This window comes from Phalacrocorax carbo, chromosome 1, assembly GCF_963921805.1.
Source record: "Phalacrocorax carbo chromosome 1, bPhaCar2.1, whole genome shotgun sequence".
Classification (NCBI taxonomy): Eukaryota; Metazoa; Chordata; class Aves; order Suliformes; family Phalacrocoracidae; genus Phalacrocorax; species Phalacrocorax carbo.
In genome coordinates, this window is record NC_087513.1 from 207481018 (window position 1) to 207505616 (window position 24599).

At 42.7% G+C, this 24599-nt stretch overlaps 1 protein-coding gene across 1 annotated transcript in view; it reads right to left on the reverse strand.

Moving 5' to 3' along the window:
- FAT3 (FAT atypical cadherin 3) overlaps positions 1–24599 on the reverse strand; it is a 432050-nt gene that overhangs the window by 329745 nt on the left and 77706 nt on the right. The window contains exon 2 of the mRNA XM_064441382.1: positions 6514–9825. Within this exon, the coding sequence (XP_064297452.1) occupies positions 6514–9808 (3295 nt within the window). The 5' untranslated portion in view covers positions 9809–9825. The remainder of the gene's footprint in view (positions 1–6513; positions 9826–24599) is intronic.

Sequence of the window (24599 nt, forward strand, 5' to 3'; positions counted from 1 at the left end):
ACGTATCTCAAACTACTTTAATTTTTACTTGATTTTGTTTCAAGAAAATGCTAGTAATGGTCCCACATAAATACTTATCAGACCACTCAAATTGTAACAAATGAAAGTATCCTTCAACTTGCGTACACAATAACTGAAAACTATTTTAAAAGACGGCAATGAGATGCAGAGGGTCTGAAGCAACAAATTTATTCCTGTCTTCCAGAGAGATATAACAGTGCAGGCAGGTCTGTTATATTGTAAACTATATCATCTGGTGTTTCTAGTTTCCATTATTAATCGTTTGAAGTAATGATTAGCATTTTCCAACACCAAGTGGCTTCTTTTTAGACTCCAGCCACAGTTTGTCAGGAATTTCTATCACTGATGACGTACCTTAAAAGGTATCAGGAGATCTGACTGCTATCCTTGGCACCATAAATAAATCCATGGAGTCTGTAATCATTTGCACTCCACTGCCATTTAACAGTATCCTTAAGATTTTAGCACCATGAAAGACAGGCTTGGCTTATTCATTTGAATTTCAGGGCTGAAAACACCTAAAGATAAGAAGTTAACAGGGTCGTCTCAAGCTCATGTTCTTATCAGGGGGCCTCTACAGGGGTTAAAATTAGTGCCAGCTAATGCCTAAATTAAAAGTTCCAATGAAAATGAGGAGACTCAGACTCCTGAATAACCTTAGGAAATGAGGTTAGTAAGTTTTGCAAGTGTTGCTTAAGTCCATGCTTATGGGCTTCGCAAGAACATTAAAGATCCCCTACGCATTTCATTAATACCACTATTTTATCTCTGTGTTCAATTTCGATGGGACTTAAGAAGATGTTTCAATGCTTTCCTGAGAAGCAGAATGTTGTGGTTTAACCCGGCAGGCAGCTAAACATCACACAACCGCTCACTCACCCTCCCCCCGACCTGGTGGGATGGGGAAGAGACTCAGGAAAAAAAAAGTAAAACTCATGGGTTGAGATAAAGACAGTTTAATAGGACTGAAAAGGAAGGGAAAATAATAATAATAATAATGATGATAAAATAATATATCAAATAAGTGATGCACAATGCAATTGCTCACCACGAGCTGACCGATGCCCAGCCAGTCCTGAGCAGCAATCACTGCCCCCTGGCCAACTCCCCCCCTTCTTATATACTGAGCATGACCTCATATGGTATGGAATATCCCTTTGGCCAGTTTGCATCAGCTGTCTTGGCTGTGCCCCCTCCCCTCCCAGCTTCTTCTGCAAAGCACGAGAAGCTGAAAAGTCCTTTACTTAGTGTAAACACTGCTGAGCAACAACTAAAACATCAGTGTGTCATCAACATTATTCTCAACCTAAATCCAAAACACAGCACTGTACCATCTACTAGGAAGAAAATTAACTCTATCCCAGCCAAAACCAGGACACAGAAAAAGACTTATTGCTTCAGTTTTCCCACCTATGCAGTGGAGGTAGTCATTCCTTGCATCCTGGGACACTGCCACACTAATTCCATTCAAGCCTACAAAGTCTCAGCAGCAGAAGATGCTGAAAGTGTCTACTTTCTCTGCTCCTCTAGAACTCATTGTGTTCACTTGCTATTACTAGTACATCCACAGGTAGAGTTGGGGTAAATACAGAAACTCTATGCATGCCAGGCTGTTACGTCAACTGTGAACAGAGTAGAAACACATGCCAGATTAAAAAGTGGAGCTTGAGTCAAAAATGCTGTTTAGCTGAACCCAAATCATTAAGAAATGAGAAGGAAGACGTCAGCATTTAGGCTAAGACCGATCTCATCTAACTCCACCTTTTGAGAAGTCAGGAAGTCTTGCTAGTTGTCCAAGTCCCCACTGCACCCAGAAAAGAGGTACTGCTAGATGGCAACTAGTCACCTAGGATAGGTGGTTTCACAAAACCTTATGCATTTGCTGGAGTCACCATCAGCTCTTGAGACAGGCAAAATACACCATTGTGCTGTGGTATCAGCACTATGAGGGTGTACATACCAGAGCTGAGAAAATCCAGCGTTTTATGAAGGCAGAGGAGGACCTCTGACAGACACCATTTCCAGAAGACTAGTTATATCTATCACAGCCATCACTAGGATGAAAACTCAGAGGACACTGTCCTCTCTTTAACAGATCTCTGCTCATTTTGTGTAACAGCAATCTGGAAATATAGTGGGGTTTTTTACACAATTCTCTTCTAAGGAACTGCAGTTAGCAGACTGGCACGGAGCACAGAGAAACACACTGGGTGGGAAGCAGTACGAAGCAGTACTGGAGATGAAGTAATGGCTTCTCCATAGCTTCTCCATAGCCCCTGAGTTGCATAAGGGGAAGGTAAGCACCTACTTCCACAAGTGAGGTCAAAGCATCAGATCTTGATGACTTTCTATAGGTGGAAAAGAACATAGTGCTGAACATGGCCCAGAACTATGTTCTCAGAAAATGAAAAATTGTAAAATATTAGCTGCACGACTCTCATAGACTCTTAAAAACCTTCTTTTCAGTTCTTATTTTGGGAAGTACATTTATGTGCAGGCTTCATATTGAAAGACAATTCCCTGAAATTAGGCAAAAAATATCAAACCAGTAGAGAGGAGTCGACACATTTTATCTAGCATGTGAACCTGACAGCATATATTCTTGTTTACAATTGGTATACAGTTAACAGGGGTGGGTAACATCTGACCAAAGCAAGGCATTTAGTGTAGACCTCTACCTCTGAGCTAGTCATACAAGGATATTTCATAGTTCAGAGAAAAATGCACATTTTTAAGAGCACGATTAATCCAACTTATTTCATATACTTACTTTACGGTAAAATGAATCATGTTTCTCAATTGCCCATTTCTCCCTGTTGACTATAAGGAAAGCTTGCAGTGACTAGTTCTGACTGTAGGTGACCACATTTCATCATACAGATTACATCTCCCAGGAGCCCAAGAGAATGAGAGGAATGGGAGGAAAAAAAAATAACAAACCAAAACCAAAACAGGCGGTTCTGAACAAGAGACAGACAGAAAAAAAAGAATCCGTAAATGGCAGTATTGCATTACACGTCCCTCAATGCAGGGATTTTAAATGGCAAGCTTGTGACATTTATACTAACAGTCGATAAACAGGCCAATGAAGATAGAAAATCAATGAGTTTGAACAGTACACCTAGGCTGGTGACAAACTCAATCTCCATTGAGGCTTGAATCAACAAATAAGAGTCCTCTATAAAAAAATGTTCCTTTTTTTTTTAAACCTCTAGAAAAGTCTTAAACCAGGTTTTTAGCTATGAGTTGAGTTGTAAACCCATGAGAAATTTATTCTGCTAGCTAAGATACTAGTGGGAAACCAGGGATGAAGTTGGAGCAGGTCAGGAACTGCTGCCTTCTACTTCAGGAGAGTTTTTATTGATTTACAAATTTGTACTGGCTCTGCCTCCTGGAAAAGGAAAGTGAACCCACTGAGACAAATTTGGAAGTGATTCACAAGACTGTGGGACCAAATACATGTAAAATTTCACTTCAGCAAATACTTGTAGCTGGCAAACGGTCACTATGCTTCTGGTTAGTACCACATATGAACTACAGTATTTCACAGTGAATACATCAACACAACAATAATCCTGAAAACTGATTCTCTATGGCACAAGGCAAAAGCAGCACGGTGGGAAGGAAATTCCAGGCGCACCCCCATGGCACATCTCTAATAAACTGAACAGCACCAGGATCTGCATGTATTCCCTCTGCAGAGAGATCCGTACTAGCCAATACGGAGGAGACTCACAAGCTTGCTGACCACAAACTATTGTTCAGACCTGAATGGAGGACAGCCTGTTGTGGCACACATACCATAAACCAGGTCAAGTTCAGTGGAGTTAGATGCACCTATATGCACCTGTATACATCTATAGGGGAACAAGAACAAAGCTACCAGCCAAGAGGCATGTGGCAGCATGGTGCAGTGTGGATCCACCACGCAGACCAGCTCCTCCTCAGGTCTCTCCGCACTGTTTCCCCTCCTTGGTATTGATGTGCCTTGGGGAGCACCGGCACATCTCACTCAGCACATGGGATGGCACCATTAAGACGGAACATTACAGAAGAATAAAAATGATGCACTTGAGCAGAATGTTGCTGGAAGCACAGACTTGCTTGGAGACCAGCCTGCTCACACACCAGGATGAATTTGGCCCAGTTTATGTCCCAATGATTATAATGGATACTGCAGACTTCTTTTCATTAGGGCAGCAGCCAAAACTATTGATTTGTTGTACTTCGCACTCCTGCTTACCTTCACAAATTTCAGGAGAGACGATGCATAAGCCAATAGAGTTGGTCAGTTTAAAAGTGACAAATTAACTGCACTGAAAGTAAATAAACAGCTATCTCTCTGTAAATTAATTCAATATGTGACTTGGACTCTTTTCTACAGCTAGAAAGCTGATTCATCATTCAGCAGCATTTAAGTTGCCACCAGTTCAATAGCAGAGTGTTAACGTTGTGTCCTATTTGACACAGCTGGTCAAATTCTGAACTCGGGTTAAAAGAGTGCGACTCAGGGTAAACTCCTGAACCCCCAAGCCCTGCTCTCCACATCGCCCTCGCTGCAGCTATGCGCCGAAGCGTTCCACAAGGTGGTTTCAGGAAGGCTTAAGTTGTACTGAACAGTTGGGAAAACAGATAGAAAAAGAATCCAAAAGAGTCTTGATCTGCTGGATTATGAAGTGTCTTCTGTAACAGTACAGTGAAACAGGACAAGTGACAGGGTTGGTTCATTTTCATTAAAATACTTGTGAGAGAGTGAAAGAAGACAAATATATGCAACTTTTAAAGTTTGGGGAGTGGTTTGTGGGGTACCCCCCACCCAACTAGATTTCAGTTCTAGGAAGGAACTAAGTATGTTTAATGTGGAATATTGAGTACAATTCCCACTCATGTCAAAACATGATTTGAGCTTTACCGAACAGGGACCCTAACTTATTATAGCCTATTGCCCCTACTAGTGTAGATACAGGGTAAAAACCCTGGTAAATTTATTAAGGAGTGACATGCACTAACTAACTTACTCTCCCTACCAATTCCTTTCAGTTCAATAAATGTTGAATCTTGAGATTTTCAGACCAACACTGAAGCATTTGGACCAGTCTCCCATTATTTTATGAAGAAACCATTTACTTGAAATTGATGCTAATGAATAAGCAGGTAGGCCAAAATTTTCAAATGCTGGAGTTTAAAATTGAAATTCATGTTCAACTGCCTAAATAATGTTGCCCGAATGCCTTCAACTGCTCTTAGCACTGTAGGATACGCAAGTCTTAATGTTTCTGGAAATTAGAGTAGGTGCCCTCTTGACTTTTGACATTCAAGTTTGATGTTTCTGGACACAAGGTTTTGACTGTATCATCTGTTCACAGCTGCAGCACAGAGACTACAGCACAAATAGAATAAAAATATTTTTCACTGCTTATGCTGAGACGCAATCCACAGCATTTGTAATGTCGTCTGTTTTTCATAATGCTCAGTTTAGAAAGTTGACATTTGACTAAACAGTTTGATTTTGCCAAAACATACATTTTAATCTTATGTTTTAATACCACATTCTCAATTAAAAGCTCTAGAAAAAGACATACAAAAAGTCTGCTTAAACCACAGTAAACCCACAGACCTAACATATTTACTATAATTTCTGAAACTGTTGACTAATATTTTCTAATTTCCTCACTACTTCTAGGGCCACAGCTGCACGATTGCTCCCGACAGCCATCAGATATTTAACAGCCAGCTTGTTAAGTGTTTTTCTAGATAGCCTTTTACACTTAGTATTTTCCACGTTTTCCCGTAGGGTGGTGCAGTAGTGAAGTTCACAATTTTGAAAATTTTAACTCTATTAATACTGTTTTCTAACATTGATGTTCATATGCTACCACCTCCAAGGGAAAGCTAGCACGGTTGGTTTACATTTAGCATCTTTCCCTGTATTTCCATCTTTATACAACCATGACAACACTGATGAACACCATGCTGCAAGGAAGCGTATTATACAGAATGGCATATCATTCTAAACTGCTAACTCCATGAAAAATTACTTCCACCAACAATAAGAACAAGACAAAAAAATAGGTTTTAGGATTAAATAATTCTTGTTTCATGCTCCTTATTTCCTTTCATTGGGTTTAACACCACATTCAAGTCATGAGCATTGTAACTCTGTGGAGGTGACCCGAGTAATTTACAATGATCAACAGACTGGATTTACTGTGACTGGAAGCGAGTCATTCCATAACTATCACTGCTTCCTAAATGGAGTCATCACATAGCTGCTGAAAAGCAATGCATATTATTTTACACCCACAGAGTGATGAATGTAACCAGGTAATTAAATCATGTCATTGCTGTGCCTGGAAAATCCTTATTTATAATTTTATCTTGCCTGTTAAGAAGAGCTGAACTTCTTGTTAAGGGTAGAAAATAATTATACCTAAGCTTTGCTTTTGCAAAAAACCTCTATGAAGGGAAAAGGAAATTAGACACAAAACTCACCGGTTTCTTCATCTATGCTGAATCTCCCCAGGCCGCTGCCATCCCTGATGGAATACTGGATCTCTCCATCCCTTCCAGAGTCCTCGTCACGAGCAACAACTTGCAAAACACTTGTACCAATGCGGGAGTTTTCTTTTACAGATCCAATGACGGCAAAGTCAGGAAAATAGGGTGTATAGAGATTTTCATTAACATCCACAACTTCTACTTCCACAAAAGAAACAGAAGAGAGAGAAACGGGGCGCCCCTTGTCCTTCGCACGCACAGTCAGGTTGTAGAACTGCTGTTTCTCGTAATCAAGCTCTTTGTTCAAGCGGATGGCACCACTCGCTTTGTCTATCTCAAACCGCCCATTGTAATCGTTCACCAGCGAGTAACGGACTTGACCTCCCAAGCCGAGATCTGGATCATGAGTTTCCAACCAAGCTATGACAGTGCCAACTGGCAGGTCCTCAAGGACCTTCACATTGTAGCTGGATGGTATAAAGGCTGGAGAGCAATCATTCACATCATCCAAAAAAACCTTCAGAGGCACAACAGAAAACTGCTGATGGCCTGTCTCTGCTTTGTCCCTGGCCTCAATCTTCAGTGTGTAATTTGCTTTTGATTCCCGGTCTAGCTGATCGGCCACGTACACCATTCCCGTAGAACTGTTGATGGCAAATTGCTGGGTGTCTGTCAGTACTGAGTAAGTCACTTCCCCATTGGATCCTAGGTCTTTATCTCTGGCTTCTACCTGGATAATCTCTGTACCAAGACTTGTACTTTCTAAAATATTAACTGAGTAACTGTCCTGTAAAAAAACAGGCATGTTATCATTTGCATCCTCCACAGTGACAGTCAACAGTCTCCACGCAGATTTCTGTGGATTACCTAAATCATAAATTGTAATATTAAGGAGATAGAGCTCTGTTTTCTCACGGTCCAAGGGCATAAGAACATTAAGTACCCCCGTCTCCATATCAATGTTGAAACAACTATCTACGTTACCACCAGAAATTGTATAAACTACTCTCCCATTAAAGCCTGAGTCTGCATCATAGGCTTTTATCCTCAGGATGGTGGCACCAATGGGCAAATCCTCTGAAACCTTTACGTCAGTAGGGAAGGATTTGTCAAAATGTGGTGCCTGCCTGTTCACCGAATAAAAATCAAGAAAACCATCTTCCAAATTCAGCTTCACATTTGCTTTTGCCTTTTTGAGTAATTTTTCTGCTAGCTTCTGAGCAACTCTAGTTTCTCTACAGCTAAAGGTCTTTGAAGACACTTTCCCATGAACTACTGAAATATTAACAAACATAGCATCAGCAAAGTTCTCTCCATCAGTTGCCGTTATCTTAAGGCCAAAATTGCTGTTCTTTATGCCAGAATTAATCAGAGATTTTTTAAGTTGCAGGACACCAGAGTCAGGATTTAAATAAAAAATGCCAAGTTCATTTCCAGAGATTATTTTGTACTTCACAAGCTCTAACTCATCTATGTCTATTGCAGAAACAGCAGTGATGTGACCACCAACAGGAAAATCAGATGAAATCACTCCCTGACATGCCACTTTTTCAAAGAGGGGTTTGTTATCATTGACATTGCCTATGTATATGGTGACATTCACCTCGCTTTCATGGCGGTAGGGAGAACCCCAGTCGGAAGCTCTCACAACGAACCTGTAGCTTTCTGGTGAGGACTCAAAATCTAGTTCTTCAGATGTGCTGATGACACCTGTAAACTGGTTTATTGTAAATGGCAGTGAGTTCAGACTGGCAATGCTGTATGTTATGTACCCATTTTCTCCCCTATCTTTATCAACTGCTGAAACTGCCAAAACGCTTGACCCCACAGGGACGCTTTCATTGACGAACGAGCTGTAGGAGGGCTGCTGGAACTCCGGAGTGTGATCATTGGCATCTTCTAACCTGACAGTAACGTGTGCTTTTAAATCACCGCCTTTGTTCATATATACTTCTAATTCATAGAGGTCCTTTTCAATGATTTTCAAAGGACGAGCAGTAGTAATAAGGCCTGTGTTGGGATTGATCTTAAAATACTCAGCTTCCTCACTTGGAGATATTCTATACTCCACACCTTGTGGCTCAGACACCAGCTTAACTACTGCAACAAACACACCAGGAGGTGAAAATTCACTGATCGAAACATCATATGCTTCCTTTTCAAACTTCAGGGGGACACTTTCTTTCTTGGGACTAGCAATGTGGACCAGTTTGACGGCAGAAAATTTCTGAGGAGATCCTTTGTCCTTGGCTTGGAGAGTCAGGTTATAACCATATGGGAAGCTGTCCCAATCAATAGGCTTTCTTTCTTTGATTTTGTACTCATTCATCCATTTACCTTCTTTAGTCAGAAAGAACTGTTCTAGTGGATCTCCAGCCACAATAGAAACAGATTCTATTTCTCCATTGGCTCCTTCATCTAGGTCATCAATGTTAACAACTGCATAAGTAGGCTCCTTGTCTGATGGGAAGGGAATATGGGTTACTACATTTATCGTTGGGGCATGTTCATTTATACGTTCAATGTGAACATAAAGCTTGGCAGTGCTGCTTACGCCATTGTTTCCATAAAGCTTCATCCCACGGTCCACAGCCAAAATCTCAAGATCATATCTGTTTTTCTCATCATAGTTTAACCGGCCACTTAAAGATATAACACCGCTTGTAGGATGAACTGAGAAGAGATCAACTTTATTTTTGAAGTAATAATAAAATTCACCATTGGACCCAATATCCGCATCTGTGGCAGTCACCTGTGCAATGCTAGTCCTTAAAGGAGTGCTTTCTGCTATTGTGACAGAGTATGTGGTTGGTGAAAACAGAGGTCTTAAGTCATTCATATCTAAAACCTGGATGTTCACTTTTGTCCATGCTTCCAAGTCCTCTCCTCTGACAGACCCTTTCACCATCAATAAATAGTTGTCCTGGATTTCTCTGTTCAATATAGCAGAATTCCCACCTTTAGTCCTTATTCTTAGGAAGCAAAAGTCAGCAATGATGACTTCCTCTGCTTTAAAAAAGCCCTCGTCATCGCCAGACACTATCTTGTACTTGATATCCCATGAAAGGTCAGCCAAGGTAATGCCCATCCTCGTTTGACTGTTGACATAGGTCCTTGCTGCTGAATTCTCATACACCGTAGCATTGTAAGTGGAATGTGTAAAGTGAAAGCCAAGAGGGGCTGTCCCGTGAGCTACCTGGCAAACGGACGCCAGGAACTTGACAATCAGAAGGGCAAGGCATGACGGAGGTGGCCGTGAGCCTGACCAGCGGCCCATATTCACCTCCATCACATCATTCTTTCACCCTGTGACAAAGAAAGAAAACAGGAAACAGTTGATCAAGAGACAAAAACTGTACTGTGAAGTGTCATGTCAAAATTACTTCTCAAATTTCTAATTAAAAGTAAAATATATGCAATTAACAGTAACTGCATATTTAACAAAACAGAAAGGGACACCACTATATACACACACAAAATCACCAGTTTTGGATTATATTTTTACATGTGTGTGACTGTAATATGTACGCATGCGACCATACAGCACATAATACATAAATATATGTATGTATGTTTATACACTTTTTTAATATAAAAAACCCTGTGAGACCCTACCACGCCTATACACACATGCGTACAGTCCAGAATAATAATCCTATTGAAAAAATCTAAAATCAGACACACACATTTGAATTAGTTTATGTGAGAGGATGAACCACAGACAGAAATCATTGTTTTGATTTACCAGTAGTTCCAACTAAGCCTAAACTTGTTTGTTTTCAGAGCATATTGGAAAACTCCTTTTTAGTCTCAATGTTTGGAAAGGAGACAGGATTTTCATTACGCATGTAGCATTGTGATAGTCAAATGTTTTCTTTTTTTTCTTTTTTATGGACAGTTAAGAAAGGTCACACAGTTGAAATTTGAGCCACCTAAACCAAGTAGTACCTAAAAATTGCTACCCAGCCACTACTTTAATTACAGATACCTTCAGAAAAATCAAAATTCAGGATGAATTCTAGCTAATTAAATGCAATTGCATACACATATACGTATACATACACATATCCAGATACTGAGAACAGACAAAATACAATTAAAAAAATAAAAGTGCTCGATAAAGCTCCCAGGGAATGAGTCAAGTTAGAAAACAGCACAGCTGAGATAGTCCTTACAACTTTACTCTACTCTTGCATAGGTACCACAATGCATCTGTCATTATGGTCACCACTTTCCACCAAATACACTGGGTAACATATATTAAATGAGGACACAGAAGAAAATTCTTTTCTGTACGTCCAACAAATGCTCCTTTCCCTGTGTACTACTGCCATCCCAAACTAAGAAGGATAAAGACCCCTTCCAATCTTCTGCCTGTCCTGTTGCCAATGGGCCATCCCAACCAGCAAGAGTGTAAACACATCTTGGCTCAGACGGAGTGAATTTGAGCTTGCATGACATTTCAATTTGGCAATGCCAAGCAGAATTTGGCTAAAAAGAAGGCACACAGCTCCATCACCAGCAGTCTGTCTCAGTCCAGTCTGTCCCACTCCAGCCCCCTGAAAGCAGTGAGAGCCTTTCCACTGATTTCAAAAGGCTCATTATAAATATAAGTATTCAAATGCAGTTAATAAGCATTCATTTGGGGAAGATTCAGAGTTCCTCCATACAGTCCTTTTGTGGAACAGTCCCAGTGCCTCACTTCAGGGATCTAAATTGGGAAGTTAAATGGAGACAAGGTAAGCAAAGACACTGGCTGAAGATTTCTGGAGGGTGCTGTAGAAGCTGTGAGTCAGGCTCCTCCTTATTGCTTCCCACTGAAGGGAGAGGAAAGGAGCCTGAGGAAACTAGGCAAGTGCTTACAGTGAGACAGTGTGAATAAGCTTCTTTGTTAGAGAGTACATTTGCTACTGCTCGTGGAAATCATAAAAATCAATTTTAAAAGGCAATTATTGAAAGACCCACTGCACACATACATTGTTCTCATTGTCATTTAAAAGCTGCTTGAAAACCTAGTTTTCTCCAAGCTAGAATACAGAGTGGAAAAGGATAGGAAAAGTTGTCGATAATGACAGGGGTTAATTTAAATTTCCAACATGCTTTCAACATCCCCTAGGAGATTTATAAATCGCATGCAAGTTTTGGAATACGAATTCATGTTAGTTATCACTTCCAGTGTAACTGAATGACTGTTGCACTTCTAAGTACTAATGACAATCAGTTTATCACACTGATGTTATAACATGCACACAAAACACTTCCTGATCCCACAGTCTATATCCCATTGCTTAACATATTAATCAATTTGATCAATTATCAAGGCACTCATCTTTCAGTACACTTATTTTCACATGCTGCTGTCCCCCCTCAATTTGCTTGTTTTTTTTTTTTTTTCTTTTCTATTAGACCAACAAAATAAGCAAGAAAATTAAAATGGAAGATCATATCACTTCTTGGACCTGCATTCCCCAGGAACAGGCAAATCCCCACAGAACTACATGTGGCAGTTCCTTTTCTGAATACACCCACTCAATTGTTGTGCATGTATCATGCGAGTCCTGCATTCAACCCATACAGTTTATACATTCAATACGTACAGTTCCCCAGTATGCTTTGTGTATGTGAGAGACCAGGTCTCCCTGTGCTCTCCCCAGGCTCAGGTTGATCCCCAGGAGACCCAGGATGGAATTTTTCTACTTCAGCTAGGAAAGATTTTTTTTTTAATTGTTGTTGCCATTTCACTCAACTAAAAGATCAGAGCAGTGGTACCTTATTTTTCAGCACAGCGAACATTCATCAACTTAATCCACCAGTGTGAAAATATCAAAGTCCCTTATTTTCATGGGGCTTTATGTGAATCTCTGAGTACTGCCACTAAAAGCTGCCGCTTCAGCCTAGCATGGGAGACGATGCTCTCAAGTAGAAAATACAACCAGTATATGGTATGCTGCCAAGGAAAAGCCAGCCAAGAGGAATGAGAAATTCTAATGAGAGACACCCAACCCATAACAATATAAAGGGCTGTGCCTCTTCTGTGATGTGGCGTTACTAAAATACTCAACAGACAAATCACTGTGTTGCTGCCTTTTACCATGAGCACTTCAGCATCCTACCTCTGTACTGCAATACCAGCATCTTCCCACTGCTAAGAGAATTTTTGCTGCCTTACAATGGAGGCTGATGCTATGTTTCATATGAGCACCCAGACCTTATTTCACCACAGCTTAGCAGGTTCCCAGAAATGTATGTCTTTGGAGTAATGAAATTAATTGTATTATCTTATTTACACCTCACCTGGTGGTCTAGTTTCTCCTGTCCATACTGTAGTTCAGTCTGAGCTGACTTCTCTCCATCACTCATGACCACTAACATCAAGTTTCCAGGTCCACCATAATTAGAAATTAGTTTTCCTGAGAAATTCATTGCTACAAGCAAAAATTACTTAAAACTTTACCTTCAGGTTATCCATACCCAAGGTTACAGACTCTGCCAGGCATCAAAGTATATAGCTTTATAAATATGTGATTAGGTGAACCTAAAGAAAAAGTTGTGTATATTCCAGGCAATATAACATGACAACCTTAAGATCCCATTCCATTTATCTACTTATTTTTAGAGAAAGCCAAGGCTAAGACCTAATCTCAAATACACTGCTGTAAATCCAGTCACGTCGGTAATCTATGAAGTTTTAGTGGTTCAGTGCATTCAGGATCAGGCCTGAAACACTAAATTCCACCCAGAACCAACATATGTATGTGCATGTGTGTGTTTGTGAATGCATGTTTTAGTTACATATACATATATTTACACCAACACACAGTTTGTGTATTTTTAGGTATAATTTCAGGGTTGCCACTGGAAAAATTGGACCTTCAGCAGCAGCACTTTCAGAGTTTGATTTCATTTCAGATGTGGCATGCAGAGTTGTAACAAGCTCCTCATTGAAGTTATTAATCTGTCCACATATTTATATGGCCATCATCATATTATTTGAAAATCCCAATGGATGAGCTATTAAACTGCCACTTGGGCTACCCAAGAATGTTTTATTCATTTACTGAATTCCTTTCTTCTGGGATATTTGTTTTTAAGAGGCCATAATGCATACATACTCAACGCACAGGAAATGTAATGGGATAGGTTACAGAAAAAAGTACAAAGCAACCCACTGTAGATTAAGAGGCATTTCTTTAAAGGCACTTCTTGTCAAAAAAATGTTATGGTTTCAACTGAAGAGAAAGGTTGTGATTACTTTTGCTTGATTTTGAAAAGTTTGGGCAGGAGCTACTAAAAAAAAAAACCAAACAACTTCCCTGGTGCTATTCAACATGGTTAATCTGAAGAAAAGAAACAGCAACAAGAGCAGAGACTAAAACCAAAAAGCTCCTTCTAACTCCCCAAGGAGGTGACAAGATAACAAAAAGTCCGGCATCTTTCCACTCTAGCTCACATAAAATACTCTGGCCTTGAAGTGGGAAGGAAGGAATGGAGAAATAGTGTGTCTTGATTCGTAATACTCTTTAAAATGAACTTGAATATCATTGAGAACTCTATAATTTCACATTCAGTTCTCCACTCAGTCACTTTCCTTCGCTCCTTGAACAGAGATTAACTATGTGACCCTGCAGAATAGCTAGAGGGACCTGTAGGCGGCTGGTGCTCCTTAGAGGAATTGTGAGAGGTATGAGCATCATTTCTTTTTCTCATCTTGGCTCTGGCAACCTCCAGTCTGGACTGCATCTGAACATAACAGCCCAACAGACTGGGAAGGAAGACTCAAGTCCCAGGAACTGCCCAGGCCTTAATTCAATGTGCAGATATGAAACAATTGCTGTGTGATCACAGAATTGTAGAATGGTTTGGATTAGAAGGGACCTTAAAGATCATCTAGGTCCACACACACCCCTGCCATGGGCAGGAACACCTTCCACTAGATCAGGTTGCTCAAAGCCCCATCCAATCTGGCCTTAAACACTTCCAGGGATGGGGCATCCACAACCTCTCTGGGCAACCTGTTCCAGTGTTTCACCACCCTCATAGTGAAGAATTCCTTCTTTATATCTAATCTAAATCTACCCTCTTTTAGTTTAAAATCATCACCCCCTGTCCTATCACTACGTGCCCTTCTAAAAAGTAACTCTCCAGCTTTGTTGTAGGCCCCCTTCAGGTACTGGAAGGCTGCTATAAGGTCTACCCAGAGCCTTCCATTCTGCAAGCTGAACAACCCCCACTCTCTCAGACTGTCTTCACAGGAAAAGTACTCCAGCCCTCTGATCATATTCATGGCCCTCCTCTGGACTCGCTCCAACAGGTCCATGTCCTTCTCATGTTGGAGGCCCCAGAGCTGGAAGCAGTACTACAGAGGGTTTCACCAGAGTGATGTAGAGGGGGAGAATCACCTCCCTCAAGCTGCTGGCCACACTTCTTTTTGCAGACCAGGATACAGTTGGCTTTCTGGGCTGCAAGTGCACATTGCTGGGTCATGTTGAGCTTCTCATCAACCAACATCCTGAAGTCGTCCTCCTCAGGGCTGCTCTCAATCTATCCTCTGCCCAGCCTGTATGTGTGCTTGGGATTACCCTGACCCTTGTACCCTTGTGCAAGACCTTGCACTTGGCCTTGTTGAACTTCACGAGGTTCTCATGGTCCCACCTCTAAGCCTGTCAAGGGCCCTCTGGATGGCATCCCCTTCCTCAAGCATGTTGACTACACCCCACAGCTTGCTGTCATCTGCAAACTTGCTGAGGGTGCACTCAATCCCACTGTCCGTGTCACCAACAAAGATGTTAAACAGTGCCAGTCCCAATACCGACCCCTGAGGAACACCACTTGTCACTGGTCTCCGCTTGGACATGGAGCCGTTGACTACAACATTTTCAGTGCAACCATCCAGCCACTTCTTTATCCACTGATTGGTCCATCCATCAAATCCATGTCTCTCCAATTTAGAGACATGGATGTTGTGCAGGACAGTGTCAAATGCTTTGCACAAGTCCAGGTAGATGACCGCAGTTGATCATCCCTTATCCACCAGCACTGTAACCCCATCATAAAAGGCTGCCAGATTTTTAGGAATGATTTTCCCTTAGTGAAGCCATGTTGGCTGTCACCAATCACCTCCTTTTTTTCCATATGGCTTAGCATAGTTTCAAAGGATCTGCTTCATGATCTTGCTGGGCACTGAGGTGAGGCTGACTGGCCTGTAGTTCCCTAGGTCCTCCTTTTTTCGCTTTTTAAAAATGGGGGGTTGTGTTTCCTCTTTTCCAATCAGTGGGAACTTTACCTGACTGCTACAGCTTCTCAAATATGATGGATAGTGGCTTAGAAACTTCATCTGTCAGTTACCTTCGGACCTGCGGATGCATCTCATCAGGTCCCATGGACTTGTGCACCTTCATGTTCCTTAGATGTTCTTGAACCTGATCTTCTCCTACAGTGGGTGATTCTTCATTCTCCCAGTCCCTGCCTTTGCCTTCTGCGACTTGAGCAGTACAGCTTGAGCACTTGCCAGTGAAGATTGACACAAAAAATTCATTGAGTACCTCAACCTTCTCCATATCCCAGGTAACCAGCTCTCCCATTTCCTGCCAGAGAGGGCCTACATTTTCCCTAGTCTTTCTTTTACCACCAACATACTTACTTACAGAAGCATTTCTTGTTGCCCTTGATGTCCCTGGCCAGATTTAATTCTGTCAGGGCTTTAGCTTTCCTAACCTGAACCCTGGCTGCTCAGACAACTTCTCTGTATTCCTCCCAGGCTACCTGTCCTTGCTTCTACCATCTGTAGGCTTCCTTTTTGTGTCTGAGTTTGTCCAGGAGCTCCTTGTTCATCCATGCAGGCCTCCTGGCGTTTTTGCCTGACTTCCTCGTTGTTGGGACACATCGCTCCTGAGCTTGGAGGAGTTGATCCTTGAATATTAACCAGCTTTCCTGGGCCCCTCTTCCCTCCAGGGCTTTATCCCATGGTACTCTACCAAGCAGATCCCTGCAGAGGCCAAAGCCTGCTCTCCTGAAGTCCAGGGTAGTGAGCGTGCTATGCACCCTCCTCGGTGTCCCAAGGATCTTAAACTCCACCATTTCACTGTCACTGCAGCCAAGGCTGCCCTTGAGCTTCACACTCCCCACCAGTCCCTACTTGTTGCTGAGAACGAGCTCCAGCATAGCACCTCTCCTTGTTGGCTCCTCTACCACTTGGAGAAGGAGGTTACCGTCGATGCATTCCAGGAACCTCCCAGATTGCTTATGTCCTGCTGTGTTGTCCCTCCAACAGGTATCAGGGTGGTCCCCCACGAGGACCAGGGCTTGTGAACATGAGGCTGCTGCTATCTATAGATCTGTCTACAGAGGGCCTCATGCACTCAGTCTTCCTGGTCATGTGGCCTGTAGCAGACTCCCACTATAATACCACCTGCCCCTGCCCTCCCTTTAATTCTGGCTCATAAACTCTCAGTCGGCTCCTCCTCCATCCCCAGAAGGAACTCCATGCCCTGCAGCTGGTAACTGACATGGAGGGCAGCACCCTCTCCTTGTCTTCCCTGCCTGTCCTTCCTAAAAAGCCTGTATGCTTCCACTCCAGCACTCCAGGCATAAAAGCCACCTGACCAGGTCTCCATGATGCTAACAGGATCATAGCCCTGCAGGCGTGCACTCGCCTCTAACTCCCCTTGTTTATTCCCCATGCATTGTGTGTTTGCATAGTGGCATTTAAGTTGGGCCCTGATGAAGCTGATTTACTGGCTTTGTTTGATTTGCTCTCCCAAGGCTATTTCTTCTAATCCCAAAGATCTCCATACCATAAAATACTTGAAAAAGAAAACAATGCATGTACCTCTTGGGTAAACTCTGAAAATATTAAAGTGCCAAAGGCACTTTTAGAGAATATAGGGAATATGTCAGGTAAGCGCCTTCGGCATGCAGAATGAATACACTTTTAGCATGCCACAATAGGGAAAAGAAAAGAGCCCTCTCCTCTCTCTCTGCTTGCCCTCCAAGCCCAATTAGACTCTATGAGATAAGGATATTTCCTTAAATTAACTTAGGCAATGTGGCTAGCTAATACAATACAATGCAACTGTTTAAGACTTTCTACAGGTCCTCTGAAAGAGAAGAGAGAAGAAACTAATCTGTGCTTCAACTTCTGTCTTCACCACAAGGCTCTTAACCTATAGGGTCTGCTGGGGTGGCAGGAGAAAAAACTGTTTCCTAACTTCAGATGGCAAATTTCTGAGAGTCAAGGTACTTATGCACCTGTGTGCATATGAAAAAGGGGTCAAGAAACCTCAGCTTAAAGGTTTTTACCTTCCTTGGTATTTTTCCTGGAGAAGTTGGGAAATGGAAGGCGCCTCCCCACATAGGACAGTAGTGGTGGCTCGTGGTATGGAAAAATTACTAAAATTTGGTAATATTACTCCTTTCTCAGGAGGGTTGTCACAATTCTTTCTCAAAGGGTAGCTACTTAAAATCTAGAAAATAAGCAGCTTTACAGCAAAAAGTTATATTTAAAAATATAAAGGTCTTTTTTAGGAGGCAGGAGAACATTAACTTCACATGCACACAAAGTCTAAATAGTATGCACTGAAGTGATGCATCTGCAGCAGGAGCAGAGGCTCTTAATTTTGTTGGAAGTGACCTCAGTCTTACAACTCCTTCCTTCCACTCAAACAACATCAACATCGGCAGTAACCTATATATTGTCATAGTCTAATAACCAAAACACCAAATCTACAAGCCTGTCACGCAGGCAAATCCATGCACCTGAATGGAGCGTCTTATTCTCAGTGCTATTTTCTATCACCAACAGCAATCTGCCGACACAAAAACTTCTGCGTGACCAGGCCAGAAGGGTCTGCAAAAAGAGTGCAATGAAGGTTACTAAGCATCTTGATTGGTTTGTAGTTGTTACCTATTTAAGGCTCACACCAAGCTGCATCAATAACAGGAAAAGACGTTTGTCGCAATCTGTTGTTGGTATTGCTACAATGAGGTGGGAGCCCACGTACGTCAGTGCCCTCTCCTAGAAGGAGCCTCTTCTGTAGCACAGAACTATGGAAAACTCTTCCAGACTCATAGAACCAAGGCATCATTCTACCAGCGAACACCTGGCATAGACTAGATAAAGCCATGGATTTTATACACGCCCCTCCTTACACAGGCAATATTATCAGCACATTGTCAAATGAGAATAGGGGAAAAAACCATGTTCAAACAGCATTTCCTCTAGCCAGACATCACCCTAGAGCTATACCCCACAATAATTTACCCAGCTAGGAAAAGCTAACAATTTCCTGGCTAGGAAAAGAAATCATAATATAGAATAAGAACTTAGAATTTGTGCCATATGGAAGTGAATTAAAAGTGTGCATTCAACTCTAGGCAGGAGGGAAAAAAAGCTGACTGACACTGAGAGATTTACAACAGGGGATATATTAATGGGGCTACCTGCTCCCCAATGAGCACAAAGATATGACTTTCCTTATATATGATTATATCATGATGTGTTTATCCCAAAAAGAGAAGATGAAGACAAAATGGCCATTTCTGCAGAGTAAGCCCTTGCAAGAGACAGCACTATAAATCCTAACCTTCCTTAGAGCTGCAAATCCTCCCGCTGCCTGCATATAATTTCACACGGGAGAAAAGCCACTCAGCATGTAGCAAGTGTAATTCCAGGCCGTCCCTAGGAAGTGAAGATTTAGCCACCCAGCCGTATGTTATGAATAACTTTGTTTTGCTGGCAGGTGCTGGGGATTTTTCCATACAACACCAATTTTTGCCAAGTATCAGTTCATCAGCAAATGCTTCCACTTGCGAGCAGGAGCCAGGCATCATTTGTCTTCCAAGGGAGCGGGTGCAAAGGGTCTGTCGGACTCTCCCTTCCCCCTCGAGCATGAAACATGGCTTGGGGAAACGGTAGCAGGGGAGAGGGGAGGAATAATTTGCCGCCATGCGAGATCTGTTGAAACAGAATTCCTGGGAACCACCTTACAAGGGATTTGAGCTGGCCCCTTGGTGGTCTGCCCCAGGGAAACAAAGGCTGATACACAGTTTTCATGCTTTGTGTATCTCCAATCCCCCCAGGCTCCTGCTTCTTAATCACTGTAAAATGGAGAAGCTTTGGGGCAGTTTCAAAATGAGCCAGTTATTTTCATGGTTGCTACCTGCTTCCTTATGAAACATACTCAAGGATACTATTTCTTGCTTATTTGGCTTTTTTTTCCCTTAGGTTTATCTCATAAATCTACTTTGACCCCTATCCAAGGAGCCCTAGTTTGAAAACTCTTTCTAGGTACAATATCAATGTAAAAAATCCAGGGCTGGTGAGTCGCCCTCCTGCTACTGCTAGTCTTTCCCTGGGTCTCCCTTCACTACACATTAATTTGGATCCCCCCAAACAGACAGTTCTTTACTGAGCTGCACCTCTGAACCTCAGGGGCAAAGGCTCTGCTCACACACCCGGAGGGCTGCCAAGGACCAGCAGGCAGGATCGCACCCTGCCATGCAGCGCCTTCCAGCTGCCTACATTGGGACTTCAGCAGTGATTTGACTGGGCTTTTTGCAAATCTTACCCTTACTCTAATGCAAGTAATAAATACAATTAAGACCAGAGAGCCTTTTGTACGAAACCCTAGAGCAATCCAATCTCTACTTTTTACGGTGCCTGGTGAAAAATGCAATAAGTGCTATGAGAGCCTCAGCACAGCACCGATGCGAATGTGGTGGCCCTGCAGCTGAAAAAGCATCTTCCACCTTTCCCACGCAAGGCTCAGTTGCCACCCTGCACTCTCCTCCATGGAAGTTTTCCTGCAAACCCATTGCCACTAGTCCCTGGGCGCTGCTGGCTGATGCCACGGGTCTGCTCTGTGTTCAGAATACTGCACATACTCCTTCTGACAGCTTGCACAGGCTTGTATAAACTATTTGGATATAGTTTATAGTAAGAAAGAAGTCTATGAGATTTACAACTACTGTTTCCAGGGCCATAATAGGTATGTAGGTGTAAGGACTGGGTAAGCTGTTACTCTCAGAGGAAAAAAAAATACTATATATCTCCCTCAGACACTCCGTGTGTGGAGGTAGGGCAGCTCAAATGGTCCAGGCCTTTATATATGGGCAAAAGGAGGGTGGCTGAGAGAGACATGAATATACAAAAGCTTCTTCCCAGCTGGCAGCTTCATATGAAAAACACAACATAAAATGGAGACCAGGGGAAAAGACTAGTGGGTTGGACTAGATGATTTTTAAAGGCCCCTTCCAACCCAAACCATTCCATGATTGTATGACTGTGAGATGCCAAGTCAAAATAATGACAGTCCAGTAAGGATTTCACAAAGGGAGTATGGGATAAAGCATTTCGCTCCATGCCAGACCTTGGGATAAGCCCAACTCCATGTTTGTCCCAAAATTATATACTGAGGGACAGAGAGGTAGTGTCAGTGGGATTGCTTCCTGCAGTGGCAGTTAGTGCTGAAAAGGCAAGTATGGACAAAGTCAAATGGAACAAGAAGGGAAAAGCCAGGGGAGGGTTGAGCAGATGAAGAGCATGGGACCTGGTGGGTGAGGCAAGCCAGAAGGGCTGGCGAGCAGCGCTGAGAGACACCTACCCATAACCAGCACAGTGCCATTTACCACGCACAGAGGCAGAGGCATGTTCTTGCCCACAGCATGTCAGGCTTGTTGTCCAAAGGTTCAGCCAGAATTGCTGATCCTCCAGTTCTACCATAACTTGATGGTGTTTGGTCCATGCAGGAGCAACATTCAACGTGACCTGAGAAAACGGCGTTGCCTGAGCAATCTGGGAAGAAGTCTCAGAAGGCGGCATATGGATGCATCCAGGTGCAATTAAGAAGAAAAACAATTAAACAGAACCACCATTTGAGAAATAGCTAAATTTTATGATTCCAGAGAAAAAGAAAAAAAAAATATTTTCTCTTTCTTGAGGCTAGGAACTAGATTATTGGTTTTGCAATGTCATTTTTCTTTGAGATGGCTGTGACACACAGCAATGCTTGAAGAGCATTCATTCAAGCAATCATGCTTGAAGAGCAAGGAGCAAATATTTTGATTGAGATTCTCAACAAGTTTGAGATTTGAGAACAAAACCTAGGTTTACCAGCGAACACTTTTCTTTCGATAGGGCAGGAATCTGCAGGGTGCTGGCACCTGCTGCTGTGCCACAGGCATAACACAGAGCTGTTTCTGCTTCTGCTTCTACTTCTACTTCTGGAGCAACCCACTTGAGTTGTCTACAACCAATTTAGGATGTCTATATGGGTCTGACTTCCAGGCACTGCAGAGCAACCACCTTTCTGAAAGACAACTCCCAAAAAATGGCCTCCTGCTGGGCCCTCTGACAAAGTAGCCTCTGAAAATTTGGACCAACACTGTTGGCCCACAACTCTTCACAAAAAAATACCACAACCCAAAACCAAAGAGAAACAACTGTTGATGAATACAGTTTCTGCTTTGTAAACCTTCCTGTGTGAAAAATCAGAAAGGTTGCAGTTTCTTCAAACAGGCAGCGTTTAAAGAAAGGGCACTGCCACCACTGTTTAAAATTACATCCAGCTTAGGCCATGGAAATTGGTTAACCTGCCTAAGTAAGAAGCAATGCATGGATACATCAGGTCAAATACATCACAGTTTCTCTCGGATAAGTGGAATCCACACCGCAGACATCGTGTGGAAATAGAAAGGGAGATGGAGTCAGCCTTAAACCAAACCAAGTTACAAGAGAAACCCAGAAATTTCCTTTCCAGCCCATGTGCTAAGGCCAAAGCACTGCAAGGAAGAAACTTTCCACCAAAGCTGTCCGGACTGCTATCTGCATCAGAAATACCTGAATCCAGACAAGGTGCTGAATCCAATTATTTTGCATAGGATATTATAACATGCTAATTCTGATGCACACAAGGGAGTGCTGGTGGCACTCTGGTCCCACCTCTGGTCCCACCTCCACCACGCACCTGTGCCTCGCTGCGCAGCCATTGAAGGAATGCCACAACACTGGCGTCTTCTGCACACTGAATCTCCCACTGCATTCAAATGTTACCCATACTGAAACCACGCATGTTTCTGCCCCCCTCCAATGGTCGGCTCAGGCATAGATATTTGAGACAATAACCACTTTTCAGCTAAACAGACATCAACTCAAACCACTACGGTTTCAGCTTTCCAACTCAGCCAGTTCAGTTGCCACAGCTGGGAGTCCCTCAAAGGCTGTTGCATGTTTGGAAAGGTCCAACTTTGCAGGAACAGACCAATTTAAAGGTCCACAGAGCAGAGATCACTATTTAAAGCTGAACTGTTTGCTTTTGTTTATTTATAACAAAACCATTGATTGCTAATCACATGTTTGTTTGTTGGAAAACCAATGCTCCAAGATAAACACTAAGTGTAAAGACCATTCCCAGAACACCAAACGGTATCAGGAACAGCACTAAAAATGTAAATCAGAAACATCAAAACACATCAGGATTTCAGCTGGAGGAACAAACAGCCCATTATTTCTGTGCCAGAAAAGAGGTTACCCATAAGCCATCAGTTAGCCGCACAGTCATCTACAGTCCAGCCGTTATTTATATCCTGGAGAATGACAGACACCACTGCACACTATCTGTTGAAAATATCTTCATGGCAATCAACATACGGTAGATTAAATGAGGTATCTCTTAATGCAGAGTTTCGATAATCACCTTGGAAAAGTGCCTTTTTAATATCTGGCATTAGAGGCAGAAGCTCAGGAAGAGGATCATTTCATTTATTAGCCATTTTCCTATGTCAAAATCATAAAAAATAATTTTTAAAAGTTGGGGTTTTTTTATAGCCCCCTTCACTAATAGAGCTCCATGCTCCCCTTGGGAGAAGCATGTTCCCTCAAATATCTACCTCCTGAAATCCTTATGGATACAGGGCTTCCCTGAAGCATCCACATCCACTGGTTGTCAGCGTAGCTTTGACTGCAAAGCACCTACGCCAGCCCTGAGAGTGGTACCCTCAAGTTCCCTGATTTTCATGCATATTCGAAGGACAGGTAATCACACACACTCAACACACTTCCAGATTAGGAAACAGGCACAACAGCTCAAGCCCCTTGCTCCAGTCACATAGGAGACCCCTACATACTCCACCAAACGCTGGTTGTGGTAAATCACCTAAATACATGAGACAGGCTCAGGCTTGGTCCCTCTCACTGTGCTTTCATCATGTCTCACCCCAGTTTGCTGCCAGCCTTCTTGGTCTGGACTTCTCCCTGCTTGCTGGGAGCCCACACACTAGTGGTGTCACACCAACTCCCCACAGCCCCAGCAGTTAACTCTTCCTAATGGGAGCTACCCCATCCCTTACACACTCTGACAAGCAGAGAAGTTGTTAGCAAGGTGGACCCCTCACATCAAACAATGCTGAATATCCAACTTAGTGCTCGCCAATGCAAATGGGGCAGGTCACACCTCCCCGAGCTGCTCATCCACATCCTGGAAACATAACCAGCCTCTGGCTCCATGTCTTCTGTTTGTGTGCTGGGAGGGGAGAAAGCAGTGCCAACTACCCAGTATCATCCCACCAGATACCCCTCTGTGCCTCCCAAACTCAGATGTGGCTGTGCCGAGCTGCTCCGCCGCTCTGCCCCATGCCAAAGGTCCTGTGCCGGTGGGCAGCATCCAGGGGCTGCTCCTGCACAGGGGCACATGGATGTTCCCTCTTACAGAGTCCCACAGAAGCAAAATCACACCACATGCCTCCCAGCCACATGCTCTTCGTTTTCCCCTCTTCTGGCAAGAGATGGGCAAAGGTCCTTCCTGAATAAAAGGACTCCACCCTAAATAACAACTATTAGCTTGGGCTCAGTGAGGTTCGCTGCTGCTGGATTTAAAACCTCAACTTAAAAATGAAGTTTCACTTAGCAAGGTTCTACTTGCATATAGCTTTTGTTCCTCAAGCTCCTCTACACACCGGTTGAAAGTCAGCTGACATTTCCATCTGACTGCTACAAATCTCCAGAAAGGTAAAAAACAAACAAACAAAAAAAGCTGTGTCAGAGAGCATCAGGTCAAAAACCAAAGTCATCATGAATAACTTTGTCT